At 41.9% G+C, this 14,234-nt stretch overlaps 1 protein-coding gene across 1 annotated transcript; it reads right to left on the minus strand.

The window, feature by feature from the left end:
* Window positions 1–651: 651 nt before the first annotated feature.
* Window positions 652–13,819, minus strand: LOC308280439 (ras-related protein O-RAL-like). The gene is made up of 5 exons (XM_080720704.1): window positions 13,707–13,819; window positions 8,422–8,614; window positions 7,797–8,005; window positions 6,709–6,883; window positions 652–3,756 (listed from the first exon to the last, which is right to left on the minus strand). Exons 2-5 carry the CDS (start codon window positions 8,533–8,535, stop codon window positions 3,649–3,651), a joined length of 606 nt encoding a protein of 201 aa, XP_080576830.1. The 5' UTR covers window positions 8,536–8,614; window positions 13,707–13,819; the 3' UTR covers window positions 652–3,648.
* Between the last annotated feature and the right edge of the window lie 415 nt (window positions 13,820–14,234).

Raw genomic sequence — 14,234 nt, forward strand, 5'->3', positions numbered from 1 at the left:
CTTGATTCTGATTGGTCGAGCGCTGAAATCAGCGGTGAATTATGAGCGTATAATGACCGCTCCGCTCTATAATTCACCGCTGCCTAATGAAAGGCTCAGAGCAGCTGCTGTATTCAGGCTGCACTGGTGGATTTTGTGCCGTATCCAACATGTCAGCCATGTAAACAAACACACAGCGACATTTACAACCAAACGTTGCTCTGAAGAATGTCTTTAAAAACATTTGAGGCGAGAAATAGACGACACAGTAACAGAAATGGATTCTATTTGATCAGCACTTCCTTGTTTTCCAAGGCGTGTTGCGCTCGGGGGGACGCACTTTCAGCCGTCTGTAAACAAGGAAACACTTTGTTTTGATTTTAGTTTTGAGTCAAATTATTAATTTTATGTATTAGCCGGGTAATAAGTGCTATAAGGTCTTGCTGCTTGGTCATTATGGCTTATATGGACACTTCGGGCTGATAATTCCCCTCGGCTCCGCCTCGGGGAATTATTACCCCGTCGTGTCCATATAAGCCATAATGACCAAGCAGCAAGACCTTATCGCATACTTATTTCCTGAAAAGTAACGGTTTGACATACAAGGTTTCCTCCGCCCGACAGCTACAATATCATACTGCTATGTATGGTTATGGAACATCTTTCCATTCGATACTATATTGTACAGTCTATTTTATTATTATTACATTATTAGACCTAAACATGGTCAGGGTAGACAAGTGAAAATCCATTCTCATCAATACAATGGATAAATATTGCACAACGTAACCAAAAGTACAATCCTGGGTCAAGACCAATTCTAGGCTAACATAATACAAGTCATACATGTACATTGAGCAAACGTCCATTTAAAATGTTCCTATTATGCTTCTATTTTAACCTATTTGAAATTGAAACACCTGCAAAGGATACAAAACATCAGTATACACAGTCAAAGCCCCTTTAGCACTACGAACGAGGCGGAACCAGAGCTTTCCAGAACCTGAACATATTTTTTTGGTTCTAGTTTTCTTGCCATAGCGCACAGCTCGGTTTCAGACAAGGTTCTGGGAACCAGGTCTTGTTCTTGATGTACTGTAGTACTAAACATGAGTTCTGGGAACCTATGGCCAGCAGCGCTGCTGCTCTTTTTTGGGACCTTCCCGGTTAGGTCTGGTTATATGGAAACGTAAGCAGACCTTGGTCCCGGAACTTCACAGGTTCTTTAAAGTTCTTGGTTCTGGAAGGTTCTGGTTCTAGTTCTGGTTTGGCCATGTAGTGAAAAGGGGGCTTTATACTTGTGTTACTTTAACTCAGAACAAATTGTGTGTACATAATTATTTTCACACTCTTTGGAGTTAAATAACACTAAGAATACTGTCACATTCATGGCGTGAAACCCTAGTCTCTCGAGTCAGACTCTCACAATAAGCTCCATGCACACCAGCCAGCCATATTGGAAAGACGTTGGTTACTTCCTTCACAGGTGTTACCAATGATACTGATCAAGGCTCTGGTTCATTCTGGTCAAACAGGGGCAGGGTGCTGCTGATATTGTGCATGTTGGCTCACTAGAAACGCTACACCAGTGGGTCTCAAAGTGTCCTTGAGTGGGGTTCCAAATGGCCCCTAGTAGGTCTATAGCTCTGAGAGTGTACAAATGGAACTCTCAGAGTTATGGTGGTCCTTGAAATCAAAGCGTTTAAGAACCACAGTGCTACACTAAATGGAACAGAGCTGCGTTGTGCAGCTTGTAGATCTGCTTTTTTCAATACTTCTTAAGTTTTTATTTATTTATGAAAATTAGATTATTATTATTTTTTCTTTCTTTTAAGAAATACTTTTGAAAGAATGTTGGAATTGTTTTTAATTGACAAAAGTCTTTTGAAATGTAGGAAATGTAGGAAAAGGAAAGAAAGGGAGATATATATTCGTGACCCATAACAATTGGTCAATGACCCAAAGATAGGTCCCGAACCCACTGTTTGGGAAACAGTGCTAAATAGCATTCAAGAGGTGTAGTTCCAGATATAGCATTCAGAGATTGTGGAATAATTGTCTGGCTACGTGAGACTAGTAAAAACCTAAACACTTAAGAGTAGAAAATACCCTCAAAAGAAATGATCCAGTACCTAACACAGTGAAGGAACCAGAGAAAGCCATTAGCCACAACAACCCCTTCTTCAACAGGCATCCGCTGGTGTGACATTTTGTTTTGTTTGTTAAAATAGGTATTAAACAACTCAATATTCTGACAGTAATTATTGATGTAGAATATTTATACAGTAACAGGGGTTTCCCCGTCTCTCGAGCTCTCTAGTAAACAAAAAATATGTTTTCAGGAAAGAGAACTCATGACAAATGAAATTGCAAGTGATGAAACGGATATGAGAAACTTGGAAGTGAAACTCAAGCTGATACATTATTTTTGTCTGACTTTTTCTCCTGATTGGATTGAAATGGATGGAAATTGGATACAGATTCTGTTTAATAAAGCTGGAGAGAGGGAGAGACCACGTTATTGAACAAAAACTATAGCAATGATTACTATCATTGCAATATAAAGCTCTAACTTTTTTTATACAATAAATATTTTTGGTTTATTCAAAAACACCTCTTACAGCACCTTAAATTCAAACACCGTCTTACGATGGCGTGGCAAACTGTCTTGTATAAATGTATGAAGTATAAATTGTGCTTAATGCAGTGCCATTGCTAGCGCTCAACTGATTACCGTACAATATAAAGATGAAACATGAAATTAAACAGAATAGTTTGACTCAATACAGTGATTGGCATATGAATTATGTATGCCAAGCACAGCAGTGGCTGATACATGATTACATTTTTTCTCATTGATTTACGTATAAGAAGATGACTGTGGATGAAAAATTGGACGATAAGGCATGACGCCTCCATTGATTCCTAAAAAGTCTCTGATTATACTTTTCCCTTATTCCTAAACTGGGCGGTTATGCACAACACAACCAGAATATGATCATTTTAGGAATCACTTGTGACATATTTCCATTCCGTTATAAATCACGTGTGACATAGGGCTGGGTTAGGCAATTAACCAAAATTATACAGATATTTAGAACAAATAACCGACTTAATCTTGTAGGTTAATCAAATACTGGAGAAGCAGTTTTTTTTTTCTCCAACAAATCAAAAGAATTCTAAACTAAATCTTTAGTCTGAGCAACCACTTAAGCCCCGGTTTTATACATGGGATATGCTGTTGTACTATTTTTGAAAATTCATTATTAACTTTGTTGCACTCGTAATATTTACAGTAAAGACCAGACCGTGTAAAACAAAGTGTATAAAATAATCGTTCATCAAGCAAAAGTTTGAATAATCGTAATATTGATTTAAGTCCTATCGCACAGCCCATGTGACATGTTTCCCTTTTCTTTAGGAATCACCCGTGAAATGTTTCCCTTTCATGACAAAACGGCATGGCTCTCGCAATAAGGAAGTTGCACCAGCCGATGTTGTAAGGCGAATGGTGTCCCGGTTAAATCGGATCTAGGCAGTGAGTGATGTATTATTGCAGCTGCCCGTCTCATTCTCGCAGGTCCGTTCAACAAGAGTTTTTTGGGGGGGTGGGGAGGGGGGCTTTGGCACCTTTTATTTGTTTTTCTGTGTGTACTTCTACGCCAGGGGTTAAAGCACGCAGCACTTCTGCTTCTTCTTCCTGCCGCTCGCACCGTTTTTGTCTTTGCTCTCAGCCAGTTTCTTTTTCCGAACGTCACGCATGAGGTCAAAGAACACCTGAGAGAGAGAGAGGGAGGGGGAGAGTGAGAGAGAGAGAGAGATTGAGAAAGGAGCGAGGGAGAGAGAGGGAAAGAGATTGAGGGAAATAGGAGTGAGAATAACACTATTAAAAACATCATTCCATGATCATCTGAAGCAGGATGCTTCAGATTTACTTCATGTAGACGGATTATCTAAACTAAAATACGATTATACAAAGTGGGAACTGTTTTGTACAGTAAACTGTAAGTTTGGGGAGTGGAGGCGGTATATTTATAAACAGCATAAACTCATGTCCTAGTAAAAATGTGCGCCGAGTACAAAAGAAATAAAAAGTATCCTCGTCGCATGACGTAAACTTCATAACGCTCAACCAGTACACCGACTGCACATGTACAGTACACATGTACACTGGTGCACATGTATGTGCACCAGTACACGACTGAAAAAATGTGGCACTCCGTTTGAGGAGAGGTTGAAAAATGTGATCTTCAGTGGTATGTTTGTTGAATGGAATACAAGCAAGAACAGAATCAATGAACCTGAATAAACAAGTCGTTTCAAAGCTTTGTTGAAGCAATTCATCAGGCCCTTCAGGGAATTTGAAGAACGGAGAGAAATAATTGACGCAAGATAAAACTGGGACAGTAGATCTCTTCTCATTGCGCATATATGCATGTGCATTAGAGGTCTTCGGACCTGCCCGAGATCCGAAATTACCCGCGATCCGAACCGAACCAAGCCGGGTAACGGGGCCGTTTTCGAGCTTTTACCGCGGGGCGGGCCGGGGCCGTCTGCCCCGGTTCCCCGGGTATCTCCTGTTACCCGAGTGGAGCCGAGACAGGCCGAGATTGAAGTGAAAGTGAACGCAACAACTGCACCAAATAGATAACGCCACACGATGGCACTAAAGATGCAGCATGTAATCTGTTGCATTGGTTGTGAGAACTGAGAAGTAGAACTCACTCAGTCACAACAACACTGACTGTATCAGTTGGATTGTTATTATTATCAAAGATATTAACGTAACGTTTTGGTTAACGGTTTACAATGGAGTTGTCATTGCGTGTTGTCATGCTCTGCAGAGCAAAATGGACACTCAAAGCAGAAAGATATAATGAACAACACATGCGACAGAAAACGATAGCATTAGCATTGGCTAGCCAAAGAAGAAGGAATAAAAACATGGATTTATTTGTATTTACAAACTGTCCGCATTGACTTACTGGTCTGGGAAAAGATCATCTTTTGGCGAGAGCGAGAGGCACAGCGCCGCTGACAGCAACAGCAGCACCGTGGCGACGTTAGGTAAGAAATATGTCTGATACAACTCTTAATATAATAACGTTGGCATTCTTTCATTTCGGGGCGACAGGTTCGGGTCTCGGATCTCTCGTTCTGCTCGGGTATCGGATCCAATTTTTCTAATAACAGGCGGGGCCGTTCGGATCGGATCCATCACGTCTCGGGGCTGATCGGGTAACGGTTCTCAAATTCCAAATGATAGACGGGGCCATATGGGTCCGGGTCCATTTCCCCCGGGTCCTTTTGGGTTCGGGTAGTTCAAATTGGACCCGTGAAGACCTCTAATGTGCATATCATTGTTGTTGGGTGGAAACCCTGTATGTTCAAAACTGTCCGTTTATTCAAAAACGATTTAAACTAGTGAAGATGGACGATCTACAAGCACACAAAGCCTCGCACCGTGAGGGGTTGTGGGCTTGTAGATCTGCTATTTTCACTAGTCTTGTGCAACAGTCTTGTATGATGTATTACTTGTATTACTTTACGGGAAAACAAACGTACACATTTGAAACTTGGATACGAGGTTTCTGCCCGACGGTGACGATATATAACCCAAGTATAAACAGGACTTTAAAGTGTATAAAGTATACATGTATGCAAGTGCCCAGAATTCATCCCAATTCATGCTTTATGGCAGCTTTTAGGCTGCCATGTCCAGGCACCGGGCTTAAATATTTACAGTCATTAGTCTAGACTCAGAGCTTTAGCTCCATGTTGAAACTATGCAAAAGATCACTTTCCAACATTACTTTTGAAATGAAATGGGCACACATTCGCTACATTTGTACCCAAAGTCACTTTACATAAAGGAAAGGAACCAACTTTTTATTTTTTTAAGATTTTTTTGGGGGCTTTTTATGCCTTTAGTTGATAGGATAGTAGACTGACAGGAAATGGGGAGAGAGACGGGGAGTGACATGCGGCAAAGGTCGTCCGGACCGGGAATCTAACCGGCACCGCCGCCAGGCTACACAAAGCCCATGTGGTATGCGCCCGAACCAGTAGGCCAGTGGGCGCCCCCACAGGAACCAACTTTAATAGGAAAAAAACTAAAACAATCAAGACATGAGTGCTAGATTAAAAACGATACAAAGTTAAGCATGGATTGGGGAGACAGCCTAACTAGACTCAACTGGGAAAGGCTATCCTGAGAGATGTGTTTTGAAAGAAGTGAGAAGTTGTTGATATGGTTGGGGAGTGTTGGCTATTTTCACCATTTCTAAAACATTGTTCTTCTAATTTATGTAATATCTTAGATTCTTCTTCTATTTATTAATGAAATTACAGTATTTTCTGGACTATAAGGCGCACCTGACTATAAGGCGCACTGTCAATGAATGGTCTATTTTCAAACTGTTTTCATATATAAGGCGCACCTGACTATAAGGCGCACATAATAGACGCTACCGTTGCGTTATGCAACAAACAGATGGAGCTGTGCTAAAGGGAATGTCAATGTCAATGAATGATCCATATATAAGGCGCACTGGACTATAAGGCGCACTGTAGTTTTTTGAGAAAATTAAAGGCTTTTAAGTGCGCCTTATAGTCCGGAAAATACGGGTACATAAAAATGTGTCCATGACATACAAATGGGTCCTGACCCAGTGCTTGGGAACCAGTGGTACAAGGTGTACACTAGTAAAAAAGGGGAAGTGTGCTAACCTTGTCCACGTTGGCTCGTGTCTTGGCGGAGGTCTCCACGTACTGGACGCCCCACTCGGCGGAGCGGGACGTCACTTCGTCGGCCGACACCTGCCTGCGATCCTCCAGGTCCGACTTGTTCCCCACCAGCAGCAGGGGGATGCCCTCCTCCTCCTTCACACGCAGGATCTGTTCCCTGAGACACGCACGCACACCAGGGGGTCATCAATATGACCAAATATGTCCGTGGCAAAGACTTGGTCTTGTCTGTGGAAAATTTAAGATTTCTTTTTTTTTTTGCATCGTTATAATGTTCTTATTTTGATCATATGAGGAAAGTAATCTCAAGTTTCCAGGTTTCCTTCAGAATATGTATTACTTACGACACTATGGCACATTAAGAGTCTATTTCTTGTGGCTCTCAAATGTTTTATTCGCAAGGACCCCCTTAACTCAGAGGTATGGACGGGGTCTATTTGGTTCCAAAATATTGGCCACTCATTTTCCGCAGGCAAAAAAAGTATTTTGGCAAAGATTTCCACCACAAGCCAGCATTACGAAGACTGGCAATCATGCAGCTAATGTGTCCTGATATTTAACAACTTTCAACCTGGCGTCCCCATTTTCAGCATGTCATTATAGGCAAACATTTTCAAATGTTTTCTCCTTGTCTCCTTGGTTCCACTCAAGAGTTATGGGGGTCCGTTGGCATAATATCAAAGTAGGGGCCCATGAAATGAACCCATTTAGACCTGGAAAGCATCTGTGTCACTTTAAACACTTAACCATTATTTTATATTTTATCTATTCAAAAATACTAGATATACACATTCATAAGAGCTTGCAGAGCTGCCATTTTTGAAAAAAAAAAAAAAAAAAAAACATTTGTGCAAATCTTTGAATATATAAACATTTTTAAAGCGAACAATGTGCACGCCGCCACCGAAGATCAGGTAAAAACGATAGTAAAGATACATGTCAGTTAATCTACATTAGTTATGACAAAACTACGGCAGCAAGTGTTAAGGATAATAGGGGTTTAAGAGGTTAAATGCTAAGTGTAAAAGTGATTTTCAATCTGTCCTAGAAGAACGTTTACCCCTCCTGACCTGAACTCTAGGGTGGCGCTGAAGGACTCCTGCTCGGTGATGGAGAAGACCAGCAGGAAGCCCTCGCCGCTGCGGAAGTAGTTGTCCCGGATGGCGGCGTAGTCCTCCTGGCCCGCCGTGTCCAGGATGTCGATCTGCACCTCCTCCCCGTCCAGCACCACCTTCTTCCTGTAGCTGTCCGCCTTGGTGGGCTCGTAGTCCTCCACGAACTGGACGGAGAGAGAAACACATACATACCGTAGGGATGGGACGATAGGCGATATTATCGTTTATCACGATAAAAAACACTCACGATACGATCGTGGAGATTTAATTTACCGTGATATCATTCTCCATCATGCACTGGGATCAATTCACCTTTTATTTGCAGAGCTGCATATCCAGTACCATTTAAACCCTCTATAATTGGTAAAAGGTACTTATAATATATGTACTTGATACAGTCTTTTTTCCACTCTATCAAATGTCTTTGCCAAAAAATAGCCGATCTACACGCTCACAACGCCCTGCAAGGCGTTGTGAGCTTGTAGATCCGCCTTGGTGAAGACCCATGGCCTAAACCTAAACCTTAATCGAAATAATGAAACATAGAAACACTGCATTCCAGGGCTCCAGCACCACTCACCTCATCGTACATGAACTGCAGGGTGAGGGCAGACTTCCCCACGCCGCCACTGCCCACCATGATCACCTTGTGGAGCACCAGGGAGCTCTGGCTCTTGTTCTTACCGGAGGCCATGACGACGACGACGACGACGGTCTCTGTTCTGTGTCAGCCCTCCTCGGCCCTAGCAGCCAACACTGACAAGAAGAAGAGCCTTTTGGAAAGGGAACACGCAAACACACGCCACGGAAATGAGGATTAGCGTCTGACATTTATTTTGATAAATGACGTGTGCTTCAAGACTGAAGAGTCGTCCTTCGATGGAGTGGAGAGGAAATAAAAGTTCAGAGTTCAGACAAGTCCAACTTTAGCTGAATGGCATTTGTAACCGGATTGTGATACTTAGTCAATTTAGAGGAGGCGCACAGAAGGGAAAAGAGTAATCGTGCTTTTAAGTGATGAATGCAATGCATAATCAAAGCATCCCTATTGGGAAATTTACTGTGATAACCAGCAGATAAGTGTGTTATTCTTTTTTGTCGTTTCAACGATTTAGTCACTTGTGCTTATTCTCTCAATGTGTATTAGGGATGGGATGATCATCGTTATTATCGTTTATCGTGATAAAAACGCTAACAATAATCGTATTGTGGAGATGTAAATATATCGTGAAACTATCCTCAGTCATGCACTGGGATCAATTCACCTTTTATTTGCCGAGCTGCATATCTGGTACCCTCTATAATTGGTCGAAAGGAACTGGAAATAACATACTTGATCTTTTTTTCACCCTCTACAAAATCTCTTTGCCAAAAAAATAGCAGATCTACAAGCTCACAACGCGTCGCACTGAGACACGTTGTGACCTTGTAGATCTGCTATTTTTTGGTATACATTACGCTCCAGGATAATGGATGTTGGGGATTGATTATCACGGTAATATCGATAATCGTGACATGACATTTTCATGTCGTCCCATCCCTAGTGCAAGACCACCCCTACTGGTGGTCTTGGGGAGGGTGTAGAGTAGGGTAGACAACTTGTGAGGAGTCACCACCAGCTGCTTCTTTTCACCCAACACATGTGGGGGAGGAACAGCCCTGCTTAACAGGCCTAAAGATGTACAAGGTACAAGTATGCACTTTGAAAAACGTAGGTTTGGGTGCTCCATAATACACACTGAAAACAATACATAAACAACAATACGATTATGTAAACATGGACAATTGTGTGGTTTCTTTTTTTTTTTTGAGCACCCGGACAAGCTGGAGGAACCATGGTATGGAGGATTCAAACCACTATGGAAGATAAGACCTTTACGCCTGTAGCACCTACTCTACCATGTCAACAATAACAACAACCACCATCATGGTATCAATTGAGAGGAGAAAGTCGCGGCCGTACTTCCAGAGCTGTACATCCTTCATTGATATAAGATGCCTACTCTAGTGGCTTGGCTTGCGATAAGCCTTCAAACTGGCCTTACTGGTTCATATTCAACCAACATCCTTCATCGGCTGATGACGATAAACCACATCAACAAAGACATGCCGACCATGTTCAACTTTCTTTGGCAACGCCGACAATGTCTCCTGATTCTTTTTACCTTTCAAAGATTTTCAAAAATAGCAAATCTACAAGGTCACAGTTTGTGACCTTATATCGGCCAAAACAGTCTCTAATGAGTATTCCTAGTTGGTAACATTTTAGCAGCATCTTTGCCTCTGCATGCATAAGACACAATAGGCCTTATGCCTAGTCCTACATCAGCTTTGAAGGCAGCTGTTCCATAAAGTTACAGCAAAGACAGTTACAGTACATAGAACTAAACACAACATCTAAGAAGCATAAAAAACTCCTATATATCTGCCCTATGGAGGCAGATGCTCCTGTAATATTGAGTCCAAGAAAGACAGGTTAGCCCACAGGGACAATAAAATATATACGATATATATAATATATCGTATTGCATCGTAAAGTTGTCAATGTCTGGCGGGACCAGGAAGCTTAATCACCTCTCTATGAACTACAGGAGGAATGACTGATGGCTGAGCTGTAAATGTGTCTTTCTGGCTCGGAGGCCGATCTGCCCGCGAGTCACCTGTTCGCAAGCAGCGAGCCCCTGTGCAGGGTTTCCAGCAGAAAAAATATATATAAGAAAATCTAGGTGGTGCTACTGGAGGGGTGTGTGCGCGACACGTGCCTGTGCACGCTGGAGCGTCATGATAAAGACAAGATTTCCTACCACACATCGATATCTAAATGCCAAATATCTCAACAGCGATAATGATCGTTCAGCCGCAGTGCACTCTCCTGTGAGGGTATAGGGTGTGTGTGACGGGTTAGCCTTGGATCAAGACTATCGTAGATGTATTTTATCGAGTCTGACTTTTACTTTCGTATCTATGATAGTTCCCCCCCCCCCCCCCCCCCAATTGTCACTGGGCAAATGTGCATCTGCGCAGAAAGCCCCTGTACTTCTCCGTACTCTATTGAAAATCAGTTTCTGTGGGGCATCTTAGATTGAACTGGTCTGTTGTGAGGACGCCCCCCCCCTTATGTGTACAGTACACACACACAGACACACACAACCTGCATCATGCATGCATGTCATGCATGCACGCCACGCGCACACACATATAAAATGCAATGTTGCCCAGTGAGCTTATTCAGGTTATGACATCTTTGGTCAAAAGGTTTGTAAACGGTAGCGATGCGCTGTGTGGGATAAAACTAACCAATAAACTTGATTATCTACAAGAAAAACAATCCGCTCGGTTGGACACACCTAGAGTTGCCACCATCAACCTGAAATATAAATAAGGGACACACGTCCCTTTGCCAAGAAAGATAAAGGACATCCAGAAAAATCTCAATGTATATATCATATGTAGTTTTTGTATATTGTATCAACAACCCAACTCCTCCGTTCCCGTATGTACGTATATGACCTGTTGTTTGAACTTGTAAGATGTGTGTCATCGATTGTTTCCCACCCAAAATAAGGAACAAACTAGCGTGTGTCCCTTATCACTATCGGTTCAATAAAATGGAGACTTTCAGTTTCCAAAACGATCCCGGATCGCAAGGGACGGGTTGGCAACGAACCCTCGACACACACGAGCGGCTGATTACCAGCCCACAGTAAATACTCTTGCAGGGTTGGCCCTTGGCAGATATGGGAGGAAGAAAAAAATGAAAAAACACTTCTCTCTGACCTTTACGATGGCTGCTGGTCCCTGAGAGGGCCGTGAAGGGCAAGAACAGCAAAAGCCTCAGTGCTTGAATGGAACCATTTGTAATTCTGAGAGGGCACAAGATGTAACCAATTTGGGTACATCTTGTGCCCTCTCAGAATTATAAAATCCTTATGCCTCATTCACACTACAGATATATAGTTGAACGTTTTGCTTGGTAATTCAATGTAATCTCAATGGAAACCAGCTTTAAAGGCTGGGCATGTCGGCTGTCCTTGGAATCCAGCCTTTAAAGCTGGTTTCCATTGAGATTACATTGAATTACCAAGCAAAACGTTCAACTATATATCTGTAGTGTGAATGAGGCATTACACAAGGCTCCCTGTTTGTCAAATAATTTATTTAAAAATACCACCGTTGGTCTACACTACAGTATATATAGCTTTAGGCTGGCCTCTGAGTTCATCTGGGAAAATAAACGTGGGGGAAGCAGAATTTAGTTCATATGCACCACATTATCTGTAAAAAATCCCCAGAAAACTGCAATTTTTTGCTTCTTTTATAAACATAAACCCAAAAGACCTTTCTGTTTGCTGCTGTCTGTCATTGTCTGAGTTATTTGCCTTTTTTCCCTCCACCTCTTCTCTTTTCTCCTCTGCACCGTAACTGTATGTATCTATAAATGTTTTACTTATTGTGTTTTATGCATCTTAATGTAATTTTACAATTGCGTTATTGTGTTTCTTTTGCTTGATGAAGGGCATTGAATTGCCTTGTCGTTGAAATGTGCCATATAAATTAAATTGCCTTGGCTTGCCTGCAGTGGTGTAATTTTTTTACTTTAGTACTGTAGGTATTTGTACTTTACTTGAGTATTTCCAATTTCCAATACTTTTACTTCTACTCCACTACATCTGGGGGCCAAATAATGTACTCCACTACATTTATTTGAAAACTTCAGTTACTAGTTACTTTGCGGATATAAATTATAATATTTTAAAACATACATAAACCACTTTAGCCCTATTTTTACCCTAGGCTGTTTGATAATAGCCAATCTACAAGCTCACAACGCGTTGCATCGCGACACGTGATCTTGTAGATCTGCTATTTTCAAACAGTTTGTACTTTTACTTTTAATACTTCAAGTACATTTTGATGCCAATACTTTTGTACTTTTACTCAAGTATATTTGAAATTCTGGACTTCTACTTGTAACAGAGTATTTCTACAATGCAGTATTGATACTTTTACATTTTAGAAAAAGTGAGTACTTTTTCCACTACTGCATGCCTGTGTGCACTGTATGTGGCCGGCACCACCAGGGCAACACCCACCAACAAGGGTGTGTGTTGGCATGATACACACACTCACACATGCACAGCACACACCTTATGTGGGCTGCCTGCCTTGGCTATCAAGGTTGATAATAAAGACATGCCAGCAATTCCTGCAGTGAACTGCAGCACCTCAAAGAACTGTACAGCCTCCATTTTGAAAACTTTACAACAAAAGAACAGGAGAGAGAAATAACTCCTATGTGAACCAAAGAGGAACTATATATATGTATCATAAAGTTGAGCTTTGACATGTTGTTTCCTCTTCCATCAATCAGCTGACTACTGTACAAACAACACTTATTATGACCACTTCTCCCTGCAGAGCCTCCCGCCTCCCCCTCCACGAGACAAACACTTGTGATTGGACGAAAGGCTAAAAGGCAAAGCGACCATTGGCTGTGAAGTAATGTCAATCAACAACAGTGTCCAGAGGCGTCTATTGGGTATGGCAAAGCTATGGCAGCTGCCACACCTTGGCTACAGGGGGAAATAATAAAATGTACTTTTCATTGTGCCTGTTGCTAAGGTATGGCAACATGACTGGTGTCTTGCACGCGCGCAAGGGCGCGCGTGCAAGACACCAGTCATGTTGCCATACCTTGAACTGACGCCACTGACAGTGTCAACTTAATACTGGAGCTGTTAGAGAGAGAGTAGAGGGTAGAAAAGGGGTAATTTAACTGAACTTGACGACGCAGGGCGATAAACGTGCACCTGGGAAACACGTGAACGGGTTTTAAAACCTAATAAACATGGTGTCATTTCTTACCTGTTTATTTTAGGACGCGCGCGTGTGTCTCGTCAGTTGCTCGCAGCCTCCATACGCAACAAGGCAGTGAACGCTGCAGTGTGTTCAACTTTTACAACTTCCACCGACCGACACAAGGAAGGCAGCGAAGGTGGGACAAAACAAAACGGCGCTTCCGGTAATGTGCTTCAAAATAAACGTTTTTGAGGGACCTTACTTTGCAATCTTTTTTATGTTTAATTTCATGTTACACGTTTTTCTTTTTTGATAATTAAAAGGAACATAACTGTACAGATATATAAGAGTAAAGGCCCATTCCCACTGGGCCAGATAAACAGATAAAAAATGTCTTTCTTCATACTGATAAAAAAATATCAGTCACAGATATCTTTTTTTATCAGTATCTTACCATCCACTTGAATGGAAAACTAGACCAGGTCACCTGGTTCTGCCAGACCCGCAATGAGTGTGTGTGTGTGTGTGTGTGTGTGTGTGTGTGTGTGTGTGGGCGCGTGTGCGTGTGTGTGTGTGTGTGTGTGTGTTACACAC

This window comes from Nannobrachium achirus (genome assembly GCF_963921795.1).
Source record: "Nannobrachium achirus genome assembly, chromosome: 24".
NCBI lineage: Eukaryota > Metazoa > Chordata > Actinopteri > Myctophiformes > Myctophidae > Nannobrachium > Nannobrachium achirus.

Excerpts from the sequence above, each read along its gene's own strand:
- LOC308280439 (XM_080720704.1), bottom strand. The coding sequence starts at position 8,535 with ATGGCCTCCGGTAAGAACAAGAGCCAGAGCTCCCTGGTGCTCCACAAG. Across the intron at positions 8,006-8,421 it reads TGCAGTTCATGTACGATGAG|TTCGTGGAGGACTACGAGCC; the intron begins GTGAGTGGTGCT and ends CTCTCCGTCCAG. Across the intron at positions 3,757-6,708 it reads CACGAGCCAACGTGGACAAG|GTGTTCTTTGACCTCATGCG; the intron begins GTTAGCACACTT and ends TCTCTCTCTCAG.